Source organism: Xenopus laevis, chromosome 6S, assembly GCF_017654675.1.
Source record: "Xenopus laevis strain J_2021 chromosome 6S, Xenopus_laevis_v10.1, whole genome shotgun sequence".
NCBI lineage: Eukaryota > Metazoa > Chordata > Amphibia > Anura > Pipidae > Xenopus > Xenopus laevis.
The window spans coordinates 36,341,062-36,364,590 of record NC_054382.1 but is presented as its reverse complement, the minus strand read 5'-3'; the positions used below and the strand labels follow the sequence as shown (position 1 = coordinate 36,364,590).

Here is a 23,529-nt window from a genome sequence, read left to right as displayed (position 1 = left end):
ACTCAGGGATCTGAGCTATTCTGGTTAGACAGCAATTAGTCTTGTACCCCAAAAATGAGGGTTCATGCCGCCCATCCTTAGTTGCAGTACTGCTTTTCCTTTTATTTTAACACACAACCACTACTGCATAGGTACATAAGTAAAGTTACTCTTAATAAGAGCTAAAGGCTTTCACTAAAGGCTGCAGGGAGAAAGCCATAGTAATGAGGGAATATAGGTAGAGCAAACGGGTTGGAGCTAAGTTTGACTATAGCTGGAGAATAAAACCAGAGGCATAGTGCTGTATACTATTGTAATTTAGAAGAAAAGAAGTGAGTGACTCAGTCAGGAAGAGAAAACCATGACAATATAGGGGATATATAAGGATAGGCTCAAAGCCAGGAAGATCAATGAGAATTTCATCAGTGAACTTGAGGTCTATAAACAGGTATTATCTGTATGGAAGGTGTGTCATTTAAACTGGTAATGAAATGGTGTCTGTACCGATACTAGTAATGGGAAAAATGACCACATACAGATGCAATCACAAGGAAACATCACCAAATTAACAACCCTTTTAGGATTTCTTTTGCTTTATTTGCAAAATGACCCTATAGTGTTGAAAATTGGATGCAGGCCTAAAGTGGAAAGTTATTGGTGTCAGGATGCCCTTATACTCTGTTGTCCCCTGACCACAACTAGCCTGCAGATGCACTGCTGATGGAGCCACTATAATCAGTGCCGCACTGTGAACCAGGGAGTGGAAGATTAAAAAAACCAGATCAGGTCAGATCTACAACACATATTTATAATAATCTGTACACTAATAGCATATTATATTGAGGTGGGAGCAAGAAGGTGTCCCAAAATCAAAATCCATCCCTGGATAATTACAAAATGGTTTGTGATTATATAAAATATATACTGTTTGTGTTCATTGTATGAGTTAATGTTCTTTATATGCTAATGCTAAGGGATCCATTTACTAAAAAAAAAAATTGAGATTTATTAAAGGACATGTAAAGTCTAAAATAGAATAAGGCTAAAAAGGTATTTTGTATACTAAATATAAACATGAACTTACTGCACCACAAGCCTAATCAAACAAATAATTTATGCTTTCAAAGTTGGCTACAGGGGGTCACCATCTTGTAACTTTGTTAAACATCTTTGCAAGACTAAGACTGTGCACATGCTCAGTGTGATCTGGGCTGCTTAGGGATCGTCATAAACAAAGCTGCTTGAGTTCTGCATGGCTGGGAAGTAAGGCGGGGGCTCCCCCTGTTGTTCATAAGTATGATTGTTTCCCTGCTCAGCAGTTAGGGACCGTCTGACAATTCCAATCCACAGCAGTAAATGAAGGGGGAATTTCACTGCATACAGTCAGGTTTCTTATAAAAACGGTACACATTTTTTAATTAAAGTATATTGGAGATAGGTTTCTTTTTCATTAAAGAAAGTAAAAATGGGGTTTTATTTTTTTTCCTTTACATGCCCTTTAAGTGTAAAAACCACGAAAGCTTTGAATGCCAAACTTTGCCAAGTAAAAGCTGTTGAGGTGCTGTAGAAGTCAATGGGAGATGTGCTGATCCTATTGGACCATTTTTAAACCAATAAGAGTATTATAGGTTTTCAGATTTTCTTCAATACAAATTATCTGAAAAACTCAATTTTTTTGAGGTTTTCACAATATTTTTTTCGGATTGTTCAGCCCTTTTTCTCCTTTGTACTTTTTATAATCGGAACTTTTAATAAATCTAATGACAATCGTGGTTTTGGAGTTTGTGAGTTTAGGTTTTGAAAACTCCTATACATCAGAACTCTGAAGAAGTGCCCAGTGTGTGGGGCACGAAACGCATTAGTTTTTGGCACTCCCACTACTATTATACCACAATGTATGTTTAAATAAAGCCAGATATTGATATTATTCCTACCGTCTCCCGTGGATACGTCTCCCTGCGCTGCTAGCGGATATTTGGTTGGATGTATAGGAGTGCTCGGTTGAGTGTTGCCGGGATCCCGCGATAGCTGCGGAGGACGTGGGAGAGAGGAAGGAGTGAGGAGAGCTCCGCCATCGACTACTCTTTTTGATATTAGGTTTTGAAAACCTCTGAATCCGACCTTTAATAAATAAGCCTCCACATATGACCCAAAACATCTGTACAAATGGGACCAGGCACAAGCTAAACAATGGTGCACACTTGAAAAGTATGTGGCAGGCAGTGCTGAAGAGCAGTAATGTTCTATCAGTACCAAGGTTACCATTATTATATTACACAGATTCCCATTGCTATACACTGCTACTTCCAGTCTGCGGTTTATAGGCTTTTGGCAGGACACAGAGAAGAGGCTAATATATAGTTCTATTACTTATGCTGTCATTCTTAATAATTTTGCTAAATATAGCAGTGCTCGTCAGCAGCAATGTTGTTAGCTGTCCAAATAATGTAATTTCTGAATAAGGATATTAGTTATAATTTAAATTTCTTTAGCTGAACCCTACAATAGCATATCCGTAACAAATCTAACTGAGTCTAATGCCAGAGCATGCTTGCTGGCTTGGATAAAATAATAACAGTATTAAAAGGACATCCACACTTTGGGTTGCAGAATGCACCATTTCAACTGTATTGGATCTCATTTTTCATATGCATTCTCTTTGGGCCTGTTTCCTATATTTCCCATAGACCATGGTAAAAAAAATGGAAAAGTGAATATGATGATATTTATTTTCAGCTGAGCACATCCATAACAATAGTGCTCTTACTCTCACACTTAAAATTTGCAGGGAACATTTCTTATAAAATATACAGCAATACAGTATAATACATACATAAAGATTGGATCAATATGGATGAGTGAACTTTTTGCTTTGTGAAAGAGTTTTCAAAACTGTGAAAATCGTCCGAAATGTGTTAGCATTAATGGGAAGGCAACATTAAATTGAAGTTAGTGTTTTTAGCTCTGCAATAGCATAGTCATTGCCCTACATTATTATAGAAGCTCCTTCCTGCTATGCTACAAATTGTATTGATATTGTTTCTCCAGTTGCTCAGGTCAGAAATTCTCTAAATCAGGTTAACCAAAAAGCAAAATACAGTTTGCCACAAAAACCAACCAAACTGTGAATTTTGCTGTCAAAACTGTAACAGACAAAAATTTTACATATCCTTGTGGATCAATACTTCAGTATTTGCCCATCAAGTTTAGGATTTATTTGTATTTGATACAAGAACATACAGTAATGTATTTAATGAGAGCAGCAACATCAATAAATTACATGACTAGACTAATTCTTATCTCTGCATTAGGGAGAAATGGGCCCAAAGGGAGAGCCTGGTGTCCCTGGAAACAGAGGGCCAACTGGAAGACCTGGCAAACGAGGGAAACAGGTACAAATTAACTTGACCTTTGTTTTTTTCCCATATGTTATGTTGGAATTGGGACTATGTGATTTGTTGATCCAGAAATAAATATTAGTGATTACAAGAAGGTTCTGTGTGCCTTTTATTAAAATCAATTCTTTGGTTAGGGCTGGGCACAAAGTGATGGTATCAATCCATCAAATTTGTAATTTAGCCTCCATGGGGAGTAGAAAAGTAGATATCTTGTATACAGCATGCAGTAAAATTCCAGATAAGTTAGATTTACTAAATGACTACCAAGATCATATTTCCCAATAGATACAAGGATCCACTGAAAGTGGCCATATAGCATTTTTAAAAGTAATCCTCCTCACGTAGGTAACTATAAATAATACATGCTGATTTAAATTTGTGCTAAAATAAAGCATTGTTACTTTTAAAAATTACAAGAGACCCCCATAATTATCATCTCCCAGAAATAAAGTGAGGTATGGGTAGCCAATCATAGCTTTTCCCTCACACAGGGAAATATATGTTGCAGTTCTTTATTAGATAAGAGCAGAACAGTGCACTCTGACCAATTTTATACAGGTATGGGACCTGGGGTCTTCCAGATAAAAGATCTTTCTGTAATTTGGATCTTCGTACCTTAAATCTACTAAAACATTAGTAAAAATGAAATAAACCCAATAGGCTGATTTTGCTTCAAATAAGGATTAATTAAATCTTAGTTTGGATCAAGTACAAGGTACTGTTTTATTATTACAGAGAAAAAGGAAATAATTTTTTAAAAGTTTAAATATTTGGATAAAATCAAGTCTATGGGAGACATCCATTCCATAATTTGGAGCTTTCTGGATAATGGGTTTCCATATAACGGATCCCATATTGTTTAAAGGTTTGCATTACCTTAAATAATATATACTAATATACTATGTTTTATATTTGAATGATGCTCCTTTACAAGCTGCACATAGGCATTCAGGTTAATCTAGTTAAACAAGGCATTATTGTGTTACGCTTGGCAGATATCCCCTGATGTAACATGATTTATCTTGTCTATAAAAAAGTGAACTCTGTAACCTTTTGTTCTTGAATTCCTAACTAATAAACGGACATATTTACATCTAATGATTCATACATGAATCCGACACATTGGCACAATCTGAATTATGACATTGCTTGCTGGAAATCTGGGGGTCATTTATCAACACTGAGCAAATTTGCCCGTGGGCAGTTACCTACGAAAACCAATCAAATTGTTGCATTTATTGTTCTACATGCAGCTGCCTGAAAAAAGCCAATCACTGATTGGTTGCTATGGGTTAAGGCCCCGCAGGCAGATTTGCCCAGTGTTGATAAATTAGCCCCTAGTGAGCTGAATTAACTGCTGTACAGGCATAACAGTAACTTAGCGGTTTGGAGATACCAGTAGATAAAATTAAGGGAGTTATTTATTAGAGTCTGATTTTTTTCTGGTTGATCTTTTAAAGGGGAAAAACTAAATTTTTTTAGTAGAAGAAAAAAACTTGAATTTATGAGATTTATTAAACCCCAATGCTGTTAAAAGTTTGAATAAAAAAGTACTCCAACTCAGACCTGCCGAGTTGTGAAGTCAATAGTAGCGTTCCTGTTGACATTTTGAAGATAACCTGTGCTGGGTTTTGTTCAATAATCCAAATATTTCATGGTTTTGGGTGTCAAATCAGAAAAAGCTGCAGTTATCTATGACAAACGTAAAATAAAAACGTACGATTCTGATTTTTTACTGCTTTTATCTAGTCTTTTCCCACAATTTTCATGAAAATTTATTGATAAATAGGGGGGAAGTCCATGCGTATTTGGTCAGAGCGGTTTTTATAAAATAGTGAGAACATTTCAGATTTTGATAAATAACCACCTAAATGTTATTTGGAAATCATTTTATATTTTATAGACACCCAAAAAGAGTACAATTATACAACTCCTTGAGCAGCTCCGTTGTTGTGAAGTTGTTATGGCAGTGCAGCATTAAATACACTTGTACAGCTAGACGATATTGCCCGAGATATAGAGGTCTACATCCCTCTGTATATTAATAAAAGGATATGAAGGAGCCCAAGATCCTGAAGTACTTGCCCATGTTGTACCCTGATTATTTATTTATGTTTCTTGAAATTTTTTTGACACAGGAAACTCCATGCATCCCATCTCATGCAATCCCAATTTTCCTTAGCAAAGACATTTTATTGGGGGATTTATCGTTCAAAGAGACGGGAAGTGTTATTTCGAGGCCACTCAGTGTTGGATACAGTATCATAATCTCATTGCATAATCGAATTGGTTAATTCTCATACAATAAGGGGCAAACTGATCAAGGGTCAAATTCGAAATTTGAATTTTCTAGTTTTTTTTATGGTCAATACTGTCAAATTCAACAAGTGATTTATTCAAATTTGATTTGAGTTTTTCAAAAAAATTAGATTTTCGAGATTTATCATACACTGGCCCTTTAAGAACTTGAATTTGACGTCCAGGGATCAATTTGGAGTTTGCAGCCTTCCTGACATTCAAGTTTTTTTAGGAGAACAAAACTCAAACCGAGTTTTTAAAATTCAAATTGAATTCAATTTGAGTTTTCCGGTCCATCCTATTCACCCGAGTTTACAAAATTCAATATTTTTAAATAAATTTTAGATTGGTCAAATTTCGAGTTCATGGGAGTTTTTAAAAAATTCCCATGAATTCTAAATTCGACCCATGATAAATGTGCCTCTAAAAGTGTGGTGTTTTCTTTCCAAAAATGACCTGAAGTCTTAAGGTTTGGTTGTTATTTATCCATTTTCATCATATACAATTTATATTAAGAGTTGCATATGTTGTAACATAGTTCTAGTGAATGGTGTAAATGCAAGGGTTTCAAACAGTGATGCATACGTATCACACTGTGCTGAGTAAAGGTAAAATAATATATATGGGCCAAATTACCGCAAACTACAGGTCTAACACCTGGGAAACAAAATCCAGAGCGAACATCTACTGCTAAAGATCTAATTTACTTTATCGAAAGCAAATCTTTAGACATCAGCCCTGGCAATTATTACTCTGGATCACTGTTTACAACAGATGCATTTGGGTAAAGCAGGTGGAATTTTGGCTCTCAGTTTTTCCTGTGTTTGTATTAAAAAGAAATGACTTTAAAGTCTGAATCCATTAGAAGCACAACAATACAAGGCTCTTGACTGGTGGGGTTATTTATCAAAGTCCGAATTTATCTCAATATTTTCTGCTACAAACTCCGATCAAATCTGCTCTGGTTTTTTATGCTTATTTATTTACATTTTCCCAAAAATGTGCTTTGCGGGGAAAAAATCAGATTTTCATGAATTTTTCAAATTTTTCATCCGATTTTCATGATTTTTTTGGATTTTTCATTCGAAAACTTGGATTTTTGCCCGAAAACTCTGGGGTATTGCACGAAACCCAGCATACATCAAAAAATCATTGGGACTTCTCCCATTGACTTATATGCAACCTCGAGAGGAAAATTTGTGATTTTTACATTCGGAGTTTAGTAAATAACCCCCTTAGTGTTGATGTTGTTAGAAATAACCAGCTCTGAATAAGTCAGGATAGGATATAGGATATATTTATTTCACATTTCATTTAGGTTATTCTTCTCAATATCACATCATGAGAAAAATATCAGGCATGCCATGTTTGATTTGTAGATGAGTATTTCTTCCTGTGGTTTCAGTCTTGTCTGTGGCAGCATCAATGAATTTCAATGGGGCTTTGTGAGCTGGGTATGAAAGGCTGCCAGACTCAGGACTTTGCACTTCAGCATGGAATGAGACAAAGAAGTGAGTTCTTTCAGTAGGCTGGAGTAGTGTTTAAATATTTACTGCAACCTATAGAAGGATTGACCCACACCAAGTATATAAGAATGGCTGAACAAAGCCTATTACAGCCAAGAGTGTCCTGTGCTATAGGTTTGTCTTGGCTTGGGGTGATTTAAAAGCAATTTATAGTGCATTCCTACATATAAGACTCTGAATCATAGGAACAAGTCAGTATTACTTTCAGGGAAGTTTCTATTTCTAGCGAGAGCAAATGATCTGGACAGCTTGTCTCATCGGCCATATTATTATCAATATTGAATTCAGCAGTTTCCACAGCTCACTTAACAGCAACATTAATTTACGATTGCATGTGCAATGTGCAGAGTGCAGCGTAACTACTGTAGCCTAGGCCTGGGTGCAGGATTTGAATCTGGCCCCCCTTCCATTCTCACACTGCGTGCGCATGCAGAAGATCCCCTGCCGCTCTGTGTGCTGGCGGTTGTGCTATCTCACAAACCCTGGCACCCCCAGTAAAAAAAAAAAAACGATGCACAATGTTTTTTACCCAAAATTTTGCTTTTTCTCAGAATTCCAGCCACATTGTAGACACCTGTTCAATACCCAGAGTTGCATCTTACATCCAACTTACCAGAGCGGCCACAAACTAGCATCAGCTTTGGTAGATCACATGCAAATTGCAGTGCCAGTTTTTCCTTACTCTGTTTGTGTGTTATTGATGTTACTTCTGGCATTGGCCATGAATAACCGGGTTAGCACCCACTTAACTAGGTGCAAATCAGTTGTGTGTGTACAGCATCTTTCAGGACCCTTTGCTCCATGAACCCTGTACTTTGCACTTGAAAGTTTTCAAAAGCACAAAAAATAATAATTTGTGTGCAAATGTTTATACTTGCAAGAAGTAGTGTTGTTCCCCAAGCTTCCTTTGTGCACTGCTTCTGTACTAGAGGGGCTGCATATATACTAGAGGGGACTTGGAGCAAGATAACACATTTTAAACTCATCTATGCCTTTTCTTTTAGCCTCCCTCTATTACCTCTCGAGTTACCCTGTATTTCTCTTGTTTTTCCCACTCCTTGTGTTCTCTATGTGTTATTATTTTACTACCGACAGCAACTTTTGAAAACAATATGAACTTAATTCTAAGTATGTACCTTTTGAGACAATATAGAAATGTTTGTATATAGAATGTATAATGCAGATGATAGGATGATTATGTCATTGCTGGGCACATTACCAGTCATACACATATCCACATATAAATGACAGGATCTAAAAAAAGAAGGTGCTACTTCCAGTTCCATTTTAAGAACCTTCTTCAGGAACCTTAAACCTTCTTATACCTGGTTAGTGCCACAGACAGAGACAGGCATGTTTACCATGAACCAGTCCATATTTGTCTTATAGGGGTTTAGTATGATGTGTAGAGTGATTTTCTGAGATAATTTGCAATTTGTTTTCATTTTTTATTATTGAAGGTTTTTGAGTTGTTTAGCTTTTTATTCAGCAGCTCTTCAATTTGCATTTTAAGCAATCTGGTAACTAGGGCCCAAATTACCCTAGCAACCATGCATTGATTTGAATAAGAGACTGGATTATGAATAGGAGAGAGTCTGAATAGAAGGATCAGCAATAAAAATTAACAATAACAATACATGTGTAGCCTTACAGAGACTGTTTTTTAGAAGGGGACAGCGACGCCCATTTGAATCAAAAGACAAATAACTATAAAAAATAAATAATTAAAACCAATTGAAAAGTTGCTTAGAATTGGCTGTTTTATAGCATAATAAAAGTTACCTTAAAGGTGAACCACCTCTTTAAGATACAGTATCAGGCAGAATCCTGTGAAAAGTTGAAAAATTAGATTTCCCTGTTATACTAGGCTTTGGTTAAAAGTTTCCTAAATGCCAATGCACAAGATGCGCACACACACTGTAATATATTACATGCTGCAGAATTTGTACCAGGTATAACAACCCATAGCATGCTAAACTAGGGGCCAGTAAATGGTGACTTGTGGTTTGTTGCTATAGGTTTCTAGACCTGAGACAAACATTGTGCCCCACCTTATAATAGCTGCCACTTTTTATTAGGGGTTTGTACGCTAATTTCTTGTACTATAAAAAATATTTGAATACTTGACCATACCACAAGGAAACTTCCGATAACGTTGTTGCTTTCTTTTAGGGGGATAAAGGTGCCACTGGATCCACAGGGATTATGGGCCCTCCTGGTAGGCCAGGTTCCTCTGGACCTCCTGGACCACCAGGACCAGGTTAGTAAATCAATATGAAGTTTAGAGAAAGACATCATGTTATAATGCTAAATGGGGGTAAACGTGCTGTAAAATAGTTATACATTCATTTAAATATTCATTCAAATACTACTATGGCCTCCTAGGCAGTTGCGTAACTATAAAGGGAGCAGACCCCGTAGTCGCAGGGGGGCCCAGGGAACAGGGGGGTCCGGACTGTGGGGTTTGCTTCCTCTATAGCTAATAAAAAACACTTCTCCTCAGCTGCTCTATTACATGCGGCAAGGAAGCAGGACGCAAGTCCTGCGGGAGTGGGTGGGTTCAGGCAGGGAGTGGGAGGGCGGAGGCGGGATGGGAAGTCAGCGAGAGAATGGTGATCTGAAGACTTTTTTGCAGACGGGCCCGGCACATTCTAGTTACGTCACTGCTCCTAGGAATCTTGACCATCTGCATCTGAGCTTCATGGAATTTAAATATATGTTTTGATGGCTGAACCACATTTCTGAAAATTACTAACAAAAAGAAAAACCTTTAAATCCCTTTACCATCTTAATAAAATGCCAACTTGTCCATGCAAAGGGGTTAAAGGAGAACTACACACACCAAAAAATGAGGCTATAAATGCTAAACGGGTAAATGTATTGAGCGTCTAGCATATTATTGGTTGCTAAGTTTTACCCTACCTAGGCAAACATTGCCTTTTATCACATATAGGGGTACAGATCAGGGTTGTTAGTGCAGTACATATTTTTCTCTAGCTTAGATACGTAATGACCCTTTATTTGATCTAGCACATTAATGAGATTCTTTTGCCAGGGCATTTAATGGTTGGACCAAAAGGAGACAGAGGATTTCCTGGACCACCAGGAAGATGTCTCTGCAAACACCCGCAATCTGTGACTAACCCACACTATAATGGAAATTTCAACGGGCACAACTTTGCGCAGGTAACAGCTTCAAGACAATATCACTGTAAATGTGTTCCAGATCCGTTTGTATATTGCTATCGATGTTCTTGAAGTGTTAGATAACAAGCAGATAGCAAGTGAATAATTGTAATGTGTACTTTAATGTCTTTTGACATACAGTGTGTGCATCTGTACAGATATTATTTTTTTATACCATTAGTTTTTAGTATTAGTTTTATACTAGTTATTCGTTTTTCAACTCTCCTCGTTGGCACAGCTCCGCTGACGACACTGGTGCATGAACAGGTCCCCTTAAGTCTACACATATTAATGCACTGTGACTGCCATATACTAGGTATTATAATGTCCTATTCTTAGTTACTTTTCATATTATCTTTAATTTTTATTTTTTACAGTTTTCCTTCTTTTACATCTTTCCAGCCTTTAAAATGGGGTTCAAAATCTCAGACCCTCGCATTAAAATCACTGTCTGGTTGCTAGGTTAAATTGGGCCCTAGCAGCCTCTGAAATTACCAATTGTAGAACTGTAAGAAAAGCTAAATAATTAAAAAATCACAAATAATATATATAAATATGTCAGAATATTACTGTCTACGTCATGCTAAAAGTAAATTTAAAGGTGCACTACCCATTAAAACAGGGCTGTCCAACTGGTGCCCCCCTCCCAACCTACTTGCTGTGTATCACTACAGAGATTAACTGGCCCCTGCATTGTTTAAACCTTAGATTCCAATTTTATTCTCAATGTTTCAGCTCCTTAACTGGGGCTGTCTTCAGGAGAGGAGAGTCTCTCCTGAAGACGGCCCCAGTTAAGGAGCCGAAACGTTGAGAATAAAACTTCACCTTTATTTTTCAAAATGAAGTCCTTGGAGTGCGGCTTGTTTGTCCACTGCATACTAATGTGTTGACCAGCACCCAGGCAGCTGTGCATTGTTAAGAGTGCACCAGCTAAGCATATTGAATATATATATATGTACAATATATATATTCAACATAGAATATAAATTTGATGCAATGCTTGTTATATATCAGATACTAGTTTATGTACCTGCACTCTTGGCAGCCGATAGCAAAACTTTTATTCTGAGAGTACTTAAAGAGGATTTGACAGAAAACACTGTATTTACAAAAAAATTTTCCTGTGCTTCCAAGATATTTGTGGTCAACAGTCAGGAGGAACTGGATCATCTGAATACTGACAATGCCTTAGCATTTCGGAAAGATATGAGATCCCTCTATTTTAAGGACACAAACGGATGGCTTCCTATTCAGGTAACTCCAGTATTTAAATATTGAAGTCTGGATTAAAGAAACAAAATGAATTAAGCTCCTGATGGAACTCACGCTACGAATAAAGGTTTGGCAAATGTAATTTGCATAAGATGCAATATCGCTGGAATTCTTTGTTAATGATCTGCATAGTGGGTAAAAAACAAAGTGGTTAGCACCATGTGCTGAATTAGTAAATAAGACCTCAGATTATATACTATATAATACCTCTCAAGTGTCTCGCTTTCCTCAGAACAGTTGAAGTTTTGAGCACACATCCCACTGTTCCAGATTGTGGTTTGATTGTCCAGTATTGCTTGGCCAGCTCTCTGCTTCATGCATCTGAAGAAGAAAAATCAAGATGGCCATGCATTTCACTTTGGAACGCACGGCCATCTTGGATTGGATTTCTTTAGATGCAGAAAGCATATAGAGAGAGAGAGAGTCCAGCAGCATGGCACTTGAGAGAGCATTCTGCTGTTCAAGTGTAGGTAAGGTAATGATTTGAGTCTCTCCCTTTCTGCACTCAACTTACTGGTATGTCTGGAATTAATGGAATTTATTTTGATAATTTTTGCAGTGACCTTACTGGCATGTCGGGGGTTATTGGAGTTGTCATTGGCCATTTCTACAGTGATCTTACTGACATGTTTGGAGTTAATATGCTGATTTAATTTTAGAGGCTATTCACATTAAGTTAATGTTGAGTATATTATAGAATGGCTAATGCTAAGCAATTTATCATGGTCACTGGCCCCATCTAAAAAAAAACAAATGCTCTGTAAGGCTACCAATGTATTGCTATTGCTACTTTATATTACTCTTCTTTCTATTTGGGCCCTTTCCTGTTCATATTTCAGTCTCTCATTCATATCAGTGCATTGTTGCTAGGGTAATTTGGATGCTAATGTCCAGAATGCTGAAATTGCAAACTGGAGAGCTGCTGATTTAAAACCTAAATAACGTAAAAACTGCAAATAGAAAATGAAAACCAATTGCAGATTGTCTCAGAATTTAACTCTCTACATCATACTAAAAATTATTTTAAAAGATGAGCAGCCCCTTTTATATACTGACACATCTGGGGTTAATATTCCCTTCATTTCTCAATTGTTGGGAGATATAGTTATAGATTTTGTGTAGGCCCATGGTGTAACTGGGAAGATTTGGGATGATGGTAATTTTTTTAAGGTGGTGACCCTTGGTTGATTGTCTGATGCTCTGGCAGGCCCGCCAGATGCTGATTCTTTATAACAGCTCATAAAAAAACCCAGGATCCAAGCATTCTGAATAATAGATCTCATACCTGTACCTACATTAGTCATGCCCAGTGTGTGACTCTCCTAACAGAGAAACACTGGGTGGCCTCTCCTCTAGTACTGATACTAGGCTACAAATATGGTACACACTTAGTTCACCCCCTAGTTTAAAAGGAAGTTTTTTTTATCTGTTTTTCTTCTGATTATGTAGAAATACTGCATTTTCATGCATTGCACACTCCATCAGTTTATCAACATCAACATTAACAAAATAAAATCATATAAAAATGTATTTTTGTTTATTGCAGCTCACTCCTTTCCGAGGTGTCATTGATTATGGCAATACTTGTGGAGATGGAATTATCCAGCCAGGGGAGGAATGTGATGACGGCAATAAGATTGTCACAGATAGCTGTATACGTAAGTCTGGCATGTTACTATCCTCTTGATGTGGTTAAACTCACTATACCCATAGTACCATGTCCCGTACCCCTGATTTTATATTAAGCTACTTAGTCGCTTGATAAAAATTTGCCATTTTACATGGTTTTTCATTGTGCTAAAGTGAAGGTGTTTAGTGGTTTTAAATAGGAGTGCACTGAATTCAGGGTTTGGTTCGGGATTCAGCCAGGATTCAGCCTTTCAGCAGGATTCGGCCGAATTCATCTGCCTAGCTGAACTGAATCCGCATATGCAAATTAGGGGCAGGGAGTGAAATTGCATGACGTTTTGTCATAAAAGGAAGTAAAAAATGTTTTCCATTCCCACCCCTAATTTGCTATGCAAATTAGGATTCAGATTCGGTTTGGTATTCTGCCAAATCTTTTGCGAAGGATTCAGGGGTTCGGCCGATTCCAAAAAAGTGGATTCAGTGCATCCCTAGTTTAAAAACCTCATTTTTATATACCTTTCTAAATAGGACCTGCTCCAGCCTTTTAAAACATTTTGCCATGTTGCTAAGCTCCTGTTATGGGATAGGTGCTAGGAAGATTGGAAGGGGTGGCCATGCAGGTTGAACAACCTTTCTTTACTGGACATATGTGAGCCAATGAAATATTCTTTCACTAGTCTCCAAAGTATGTATAGGTCAGCCTTGTCATCTGGTAAAGGAAAAAGAGATTCCTCAGATGACTTTCCTGGCTGTACATTCTGTTCCCATTGTGGATGTCATCACTGATGGGTCACAGCTCAATATCTGACTGGCAGTCTTTCCCCTCCCCCCTAATGATGATATCTGCAAATCAGACAGCATGCCTGTGAGTTTAGGAAGAGATACAAAGAAATAAATAAATATTTGAAAAATAATATAGCGTAAATAAGGTGGTCACTTGGGCCTGTCATAATTCCCAGCTACAGTCAGGTCATCCCAGTGGTGGGCAATAAAAAGGGCCAACATTTTGTTTTTATGGGCTTTTTTTAAGCAGCATAACAACAGCGCGCCACCACCTTCCTATCCCACCCCCTGTGAAGAAAAGCTTCTGAGGGGCTGGATGCACAGCAGCCACTACCTGTCCCTTCCACCACCCCTTTACTGCTCATGCTGAATTAGGTAAGAGTGCGGCTGGGGAGATAAGATTTCTTTGAGCTGTAGAGGAAGCAGATTCTGCGGTTGTGGGGGGCCCAGAGAACAATAGGGCTGAACCTGAGGTGGTCTGCTTCCCCTATAATTCAAAGAAATCACCTCTTTACAGTCGTGCTCAACTAATCCAACACTTATACTTCCTCTATAGTTATGCCACTGGCATTTTTTTAGCTTAATGCACAAAATTTCTAAAATGTCCTAAATATATTGAGGGGTCCTCTTGTCTTTGTCTGTATGTATGTTGTGGTCACAGCCTCATTGCATCTTGCCTGATGTTTTAAAATGTAATGGTGAACACAAGTTTCCCTTTTTTGCTGTGCTTTAAACCAAGTGACAAGTTAGACCAGACTATAAGGCAACATAAATCCAACATTTTAATATTCTTACAATTTAATTGGGGTAATATGCCTAATAGGTTGCTAGCAAGTGCCATCTTATATGCTTACTGTATGTGTTATTATACAAACTCTGTAGCACCCGAAACCTACTACTACTAGTCTAGCTTCCAATGGAGTTTGGTGAATGTTAGAACTTGCAGAACAGGGATAGTTAAGCTTAATAGTTCTCTGCTTATTAAATGATTAGCTGGGACAGGAACTTGTTCAAATTATAAAAATACACATTACAGTATATGCATAGTATGACACAGATGTGTCTGTTACAGCAGTAGATGCTCATACCTCTATTACTGGGTATTCCCCATGTGCTAGAATTGTTTGTATCTGCTGCAAACTGTAAATAATTGGCCTCTGTGCATTTACTAATGGGACTGGTAAGCTGTGAGCATGAGATAGCTCTCAGAAACCCTGACTGATGAGATGTCAGCTGCATGAAAAATAGCCTCTATCCTTCTTCATCTCAAACCTGCCAATCGATACAGCAAAATAAATGGTAGGCTTTTAACCTACCTAAAATAAATACACTGTTAAAAGAAGTTAATTGAACTGTCGAAAAACTGATGAACTGCCAATCAATGTGAATGCTATGTTTATGTGATATATTTGTGATGTATATTAAAAGCAAGGTTGTATAGACACGAAATAGTGGCACAGAAATCCATTTTATTGTTCTTTTGTCCACATGTAAATTCACCAAAACCCTTAAGCACATACACTACATAGGACCCTAATTATTGTGGGGCAGAAAAACAGGTGCAAAGCCTGACAACGTTTTTTGGTTTTGTTTTTGTAACCCCTGTGAAATTATAAAAGTTGTACCTAAAGAATAACAATTACTCTGCAATTTATTGCAAGATACTGGAGACCTTCAATAAATGCATATTTATAACCGATGGAAGTTGCACAGTTGTTAAAAAGCTCCTTTGTAAAATAGAGATAATGCAGATAAGGGGGACAGAGGACAAACACAGAATTACTGCTACAGTGCAACTTTATTGCAACCCCCACAACAGGCCTCATTTATCAACACTGGGCAAATTTGCTCACGGGCAGTTTAAAAAAAAAAGAATATAGGCCGCTCCGAAACTCACCCCCTGCGTGTTCTTCTTAGTGTAGCTCCATTTTTATTCAGGGTGCTCTGCCATCAGCGTTCACACTGAAATAATATTTGCTCAAAGAATATAAAGACGGCACTCAATTTTTTTTAAAATTGAAAAAGGTGGTTTTTCCAAACAGGTCACTGACCATCATCGCCTGACGCGTTTCAGGAGTAACTCCCTTAATCAATCAAGCAACCAATAACTGGTTAGCTTTTTAAAGCCAGCTGCAAGTAGAACAATTAATGCAAAAATTTGATTGGTTGCCATGGGTTACTGCCCACGGGCAAATTTGCCCACTGTTGATAAATTTCCCCCAATATGTTTTGAGCATCACAGCTCCTTTTTCAAGTGATGCCCAAAACATATAGTGTGGATTGCAATACAGTAGCACTGTAGCAATACTGTATTTGTCCTTCTGTCCCCCTCACCTACATTACCTGTTGGATCATATGGTGTTTAATACAGAACACTAGTGGGATAAGCACAGGACACAACAGCCCTTGATCCTTAGTGTATAACCCATGTGTGAAATATAGAGATAATATCATGCTTCCAAGTACCTGTACTCCCAACAGCACAGTCAGGTGAGATAGGGCAAACTTATTCAGTTCTAGAAACTTTATTTTTAGTATTAAGGTCCCACCTTTCTAAATTTGCTGTAAGAAGAAATACTGTAAACCCTTTACATATGCCTTAAAGGCACAGCCTCAATATCCATTAGTAGTAAACTATGGTAAAATGAGACTTGATTTAGGGACAACAAAACAAACAAAACAGAGGTGTGGGTACTATTGTATCATAGATAATGTTTAAGCATCAGGCACTAATATGCTGTACTGATTCATTACAGAGTGAAATATGCACAAAGGTATAGGAAACCATTTGCACATGTTTACCTGTCTTTGCACCTATTATCGAAACAAGGAATAGATCCTGATATGGATCTGAATGCATTCCCTGCATGTTCTCTTCCAATATTATTTGGGAATATTGTTAAAATTTGTTTTGCCATTTTTTAGTTACTCAACTCTTCTCCTTAGGATGTAAGCATGCCTTTTGTGGAGACGGCTATCGACAAGAAGGAGTTGAAGAATGTGATGGTCAAGACTTTGGATTTCATTCATGTGGAACTTATCTGCCAGGGTATGTACATTACAGGTTGCTATGGGACTAGGACACCCCACTCCAGGGTTGGACTGGCCTGCCAGGGTGCCAGGAAAAAACTCAGTGGGTACTGGCCTTGGTGGGCCCCTAGGCCTTGCTTTAGTTAACTTGAGAATTGCAATGTCTACATAAAATAGTTCAAAATCTGAGGGGGCTGTCCGGACCGGGTGGGCCAGCAATTTGCTGTCACCCATAGTTGGTGCCTCCTGCCAGTACCTCTAGTTGGAGCCATGCTCAGGGGCGATCCTGGCCCCTCCGCCGCCTGAGGCAGCAGCAGTTGCTGCTGCCCCCCCCTCCCCCAGAAATTTGCTCTTAAAGTACCAGGAGCAGCATTTTTGCTGCCCCTGGTATCTAGTGGGGTGCTGCCGCCTGAGGCGACAGCCTCAACTCGCCTCATTGGCGAAGCACCCCATGCCATGCTGATCCTCTATACCCTGCTATGCACCTGCACGTAAATTTTATGTTACAGACAGGGAGGCAGGCAGGGAAGCAGCGCAACCAACATACAGCTTTCCCGGTATGCACATTCTTTTAGGTGCGGCTCTGTCTTCACTGTGGAGTGCATTTTGGATTTGTGGTGGTACTGACCGTGGCCTGCAGAGAGTGTGATCTTCAAGTTTAACAGCACCAGCACATCAAAACAGTTGCGCTACCATTAATTAGTCAACCAAAGCGAAGTTACACTAGCGATGCCTAATTTGCATACGGCGCCAAGTTAAAGTACAATGGACGTATATGTAGCAGCAAATACATTACACTACACAAGCCTGGGAAAGCTTTGTAAAATAAAATAGAGTTGTTATTTTGCCTTATACATGTGCCCACTGTAAAGTTTAGGTGCCATGTTAGGAAATGTAGGGGGGAAGGGGGTACCCCCAAAAAAATGTACAATCTTTTTCAGCCTATCACCCTTAAAAAAGTAAAAGACGCCAGCGTTTTTTTTGGGACTTTTCAATTTCAATTGCACTTCGCCTGGTCTGAGGTGGCGAAGGCAAGTCTGGTGCAAGAGGTAACGTTCAGTAAAATCCGCAAGTTAGTGAATTGGTGTAGTTATGTCCCTTCGACATAGCGCAACTTCGCCTGGCATAAGGGTGCAAAGTAGCGCTAGAGTAGGTCCACGTCGCTAGCGAATTTACGCCAGCATGCGTTAATAAATTGGCGAAGAAACGAAATTACATCACGCTGGCAAATTTCTGCTAGAGTTAGCCACATCGCCCTTTAGTAAATTTACCCCTTAGAATGTATCCTAGGTAAGCCTGTGTATTAATCCACCCCTGCTGCTAAAGGACCTGTTTCAGCCTGCTCAGCTTGGGTGAAAGTTCAACTTTCAGGAGGACAATGGTCCAAAATGCAAAGCCAAAGTAAAGCTGGCCATAGATGCAAAGATCCGATCGTACGAATCATCGTACAATCGGACTTTTCCATCTCCCGACCCGCCACTAACCATTCAGATCAAAGTCTTACCAGTCAGATTAGTTAAAGAACAGATCAGCAATGTTCTGCCCCTGACAGCAATCGTACGATATCTATGTCCAACCAAAGCTAGTGACAGTCTCCCACTGAAAATCGTATGATCGGCGATACACGCAGATATTATCGGCAGCCGACAGAAATTTTCTAACCTGTCCGATCGACCAAACGACCGATCTCCGCCGGACGAAAAATGTCGGGACTCTCCACACACGGTCCGAAAATCATACGAATCATCGATTCGTACCATCAGATCTTTGCGTCTATGGCCAGCTTAATACTAGTGTGGCTCAAGAACAGAGTAGATGCAGATTTCAATCCAGTTGAGAATCTGTAGATCTATTTAAATTTGAGTTGCATCTAATTCATTCAACTGGCAGTAAACAACCTGAGGCAAATCTGCCTGAAAGAATGGGCTGAAGTACAAAGCTCATAAAACATTTCTGCTGGTGTATAAAATGGTTTAATTCATATATTATGTTACTTGCACGTTCAGTAAGCTGTGGCAGATTGTAGTCTTTCACTATTCAATAGTAACTGCATTTTCCAAGAAGAATGTTTTTGTATCTGTTAATAGACATTCTCTATTGCTTGTTCCAACAGGTCATACGGCCATTTACGATGCACTACCTACTGCTATATTGACTCCACACAGTGTCGGTATTTCACATGAAAAGGAGTGGAGACACAAAGAGGCAAAGGCAATGTCACAGATACATCAGGTGCTATCGTAAAAGAAAAATCGACTGGGCAAAATACCAAAGCATTGGAAATGTATTGCTGCCGATGGCTTTTTAAAAATTGTTTTACTTATGCCTGAGTGGAAGAACTAGGACCACTGCATCCTGTCTTAACAAAACATGCACTTTCCAGCAACTTGTTTTTTAAATGTTTATTCAAGGTAAGCTTAAGAGACACACAAAGGCTGCTGGGGAAAATAATCTCATCAGGAATAATCTATTTAACAAAACAACATTACCTCGACTTAGCACTGTTATAGATGTAATTGACATTTGTTCAGGTTTTATTTTGTATTTTTTTTTTTTTTTTTTGTTTCTCTGGACTGTTATTTACTAAGCACCAAGCATATCCCGAGTTGTGGTGTTTGTGGAGAACATTAAACCTCTTAATACAATGTGAATATTGAATGTAACATGTACTTGCGCTCATTATTGTATCAGTGAGATTAAGATAACTCGGCAAAGCAGCTCCTCTTATGAATTCTACTGAATCTGGGCACAGATGGGACTGAAGGAACCATGATAAAGGACTTGCAACGGCTCCAGTATGGATGGAGGAGTGCAGGAAATCCTAATATACAAATGCCTAGGTGTATACAGATGAAGTTGCAGACCAAAGATACTGTGGAGTATAAAACAGCAGTGCATATTCTGTGCCACCTATGTGACTGTTTCCCTATGCTATATCACACATCTAATGGCATGGCATTGTACAGTATTTATAGAATTGCATAAATCTATATAAGCAGCAGTACAAGAAGTATTTTCAAAAATAATATACAGCTATAGCGTTATGATATATATGTGTCACTTAAGGAGCCGCTACATGCCATTTGATAGAGGAAGCTTCACTTTGGTTTTAAGGCTGCTGAGTAACAATATGAGTTATTATGGCCTGTGCTTATGGTCAGATGGGAGATATTAAGTGTGATACAAGATACATCATTTCAATAAGTGAGATGGTGTTTGCAAAATGTGTAATCATGGGTATGGAGAGACTGATAAACTTACACGTCTCTTTAAGAGAGAGGGTGTCTCGTCTTGGCATTTCTTCCTGTCTGGAGGGCTTTGTTTGCTAATATAGGTGCAAAGTTGCAGAAGTGAGTTTACCTATAGCAACCAATCAGGTCTTTGCTTGCATTTTTTCAGCTTCTTGTATGTTGTAGACTGTTCAAAATGAATTGCTGGTTGGTTCCTTCTAGCACAGTCACTTGTGTGATTGAGCACCTATGTTTCAGCCTGAGTCTTTAACTAAGATAAAAAGGAAATATTCATTTTAACAGTTAGGAAAGGTATCTAGCACTGCTGCTGTAGATTTTCTAACATTGTAGAAACATTATTGCTATTTTGATGCTAATTATATTATAATCATATTACACCGTATTTAACTGTCTGAAACTATGCTTTCCTACTAATTCTACTGAAGCATTCTAACCCAGTGCTGAAATGAAATACTAGCCTGTTTCCACTTGTTGGCCTCTGTGATGGGTGTAGTCTTGTTTCCATGTCTCTCTAGGAGGTTGTTGCTAATCTGTATTCTGCACAGCATTTATGAACATTTATGAGCAGATCTTGCATGTGCTCAGCCGGTTCTGCAGATCTGCTTGTCCTCTAACATACAGTAGTATCTATGGTCTTCATGCTATTTAATTGCTAATATTGGAGAGAAAACGTTTGATTGCCCTATTTTTCTGTATGTTTATTTTATACAATAGGTTTGTAGATGAAACACCATGCATTAAGTAGTCAGAGATCTAGGTCATCGCATAACTGGGAAAACACTTTTGGGGCTTGTTTCTAAATCCCTGATTGACATGTTACATGCATGCCTTTGGTATCCAGTTGACAGCACATGGGGCCTGTTAAGTTTAGGAGTATGTGCATCAAGTCAAAACATTTATATGCCATAACCAAATGAATAGATTTATGTATGTGTATGTACGTACTGTATGAATGTATGTAATGTTATATGAAACTTTCTGTTTCTGCATGGTCTTGATCCTGGAATTCACAGAAGATAATAAAAAGGAGTTTGTATAGTCTTTGTTTGACCTTTCTGTTTGGAGAATTTTCACATTCCTGTTTAAAACGTTAGCATATTAACGGGGTTCTTCACCTTTAAATTAACTTGATGTAGAGATGGATATTCTGAGACAATTTGCAACTGGTTTTCATTTTTTTTTAAATTGATAGTGGTTTTGAGCTATTTAGCTTTTTTATTCAGTAGCTCTCCAGTTTGCAATTTCAGCAATCTGGTTGCTAGGGTCCATATGACCCTAGCAAACGTGTATTGATTTGAATAAGAGATTGGAATATGAATAGGATAGACCTGAATAGAAAGATGAGTAATGAAAAGTACCAATAATTACACATTTGTAGCCTTATGGACAGGGCCGCCATAAGGGGGGAACAGGGGGGAGAGTTGTAGGGAGCCCCGAGGGTAAGGGGGGCCCCGGCCATGCCACACTTACTTGATAAGCCGGGCCCCCCGTCTTTCTGAGAGCTGCTGAATTTGGGAAGACATGGACGATTAAGGGGCCCTGGCCACCAATTTTCTTATAGTGGGTGTGGGGGGGGCTGGCCACCAATTTTTTGTCCACCAATTTTTCTTTCTCATGTGGGGTCCTAGCCACCAATATTTTTAAATGGGGGGGCCCTGGCCACAAATGTTTTTATGGGGGGCCCTGACCACCAATAGGGGGCCCAGGAAATTTTGTCGTATGGGGCCCTGCGATTTCTGATGGCGGTCCTGCTTATGGAGCATTTGTTTCTTAGACAGTCAGTGATTCCCCCCCCCCCATTTGATATCTGTGTCCGGAAGCCTTGTGTCGACACTGCTGCGAAACACAAATTTCTGAGCAAAATGCAAAGTCTTGCACAGGGTCGTAACTACAGAGGAAACAGACCCTGCGGCAGTGGGGCCCAGGAGGTATAGGGGCCCAGGAGGACCTAATTCATATACAGTTTATTTAATATTGATAAAACAAGCCAACCTCTAGATATTTTGGGGGCCTGAAAAATAATTTGCTGTGGGGCCCAGTGATATCTAGTTACATCACTAGTCTTGCACTTCTTTGCTAAAATCCACAGAGCATGGTCACGTCGGAGCCGACACAAAGCTTCCGAACACAAAACAAGAAGAGGATACTGCCAGTGGCGAGGGGCTGATTTCAGCCTCGTCTCGTCCTAGCCTTACCAGTGCTGGTTACATCTAAACAATAATCAAAACAATATTGGTTGCAAAGGGTGGATAATGGGGTTGACCTAAATTTCCGACTAACCTGAAGTTTTTACGCCAGCTAAAAGATTTTCTTCAAAAAATTTTTTTGAGAACACAAGAGTTAACACTTTTTTCAGTTTGTACTTATTGTGCTGATGGTCAAATGCAGCTGAAACATTCAAACGTCCTGTTTTGCCATTACCCTGTCTATGTACTTTCTATGTATTTCCTATATAGTCAGTTAACTAGTTTCTAATTTTCAGAGAGAACTGTTGAGCTAATAATCTGGAATTAGCATCATAAAACGGTCAGTCTCAAAAACCAATATGCTTAGGAAAAATAAGCCCACGTGAGGGACTGGGAGGCAACTCCTGGTGTCATTGTTGCGGCACTCAGAATAGTGTCAAAGCTTGCCCTAGCTATGCACATGTATGTGGCATCACAAGCACACCAGCAAAAGAGATCATTATGCACATGTGCTCCACTAAACATTGCCAGAACTGGGAGTGTCTTCCTGGTGTAAGGGCTCTTACTCACTGGCGTTCTGACCTGCGCTCCCCTGCGTTCCGTTTTTTGGCGTTCAGCCGCAGGGGAGCGCAGGAATAGACGCATGTCATTATTTCAAATGGGGCTGTACTCACTCAGGCGCGTGTAGGCGCCGAACGCAGGTTGAGACGCAACATGCTGCATTTTTCCTGCGTTCGGCGCATACACGCGCCTGAGTGAGTACAGCCCCATTTGAAATAATGACATGCGTCTATTCCTGCGCTCCCCTGCGGCTGAACGCCAAAAAACGGAACGCAGGGGAGCGCAGGTCAGAACGCCAGTGAGTAAGAGCCCTAACTGTTGTATCACTCGTACGTGGCAATTTGTTTAGGGCAAAAACTATTATTTCCTCCAGTTGGAATCCTGGCTGTATTCCTGGAGGGGTAAAAATGTTGGGGGTGATAAGTGTCAA

The 23,529-nt window shown here is 39.0% G+C and overlaps 1 protein-coding gene across 5 annotated transcripts in view; it reads left to right on the top strand.

The window, feature by feature from the left end:
- Positions 1–21,393, top strand: part of LOC108719942 (acetylcholinesterase collagenic tail peptide) — a 64,392-nt gene extending 42,999 nt beyond the window's left edge. For all 5 annotated transcript variants that reach the window (XM_041567513.1, XM_041567515.1, XM_041567512.1 and 2 more), the window contains 7 exons: positions 3,291–3,371; positions 9,374–9,461; positions 10,257–10,387; positions 11,522–11,641; positions 13,206–13,317; positions 17,018–17,120; positions 19,215–21,393. In XM_041567513.1, the coding sequence (XP_041423447.1) occupies positions 3,291–3,371; positions 9,374–9,461; positions 10,257–10,387; positions 11,522–11,641; positions 13,206–13,317; positions 17,018–17,120; positions 19,215–19,284 (705 nt within the window). In that variant the 3' untranslated portion in view covers positions 19,285–21,393. The remainder of the gene's footprint in view (positions 1–3,290; positions 3,372–9,373; positions 9,462–10,256; positions 10,388–11,521; positions 11,642–13,205; positions 13,318–17,017; positions 17,121–19,214) is intronic.
- Positions 21,394–23,529: the final 2,136 nt, after the last annotated feature.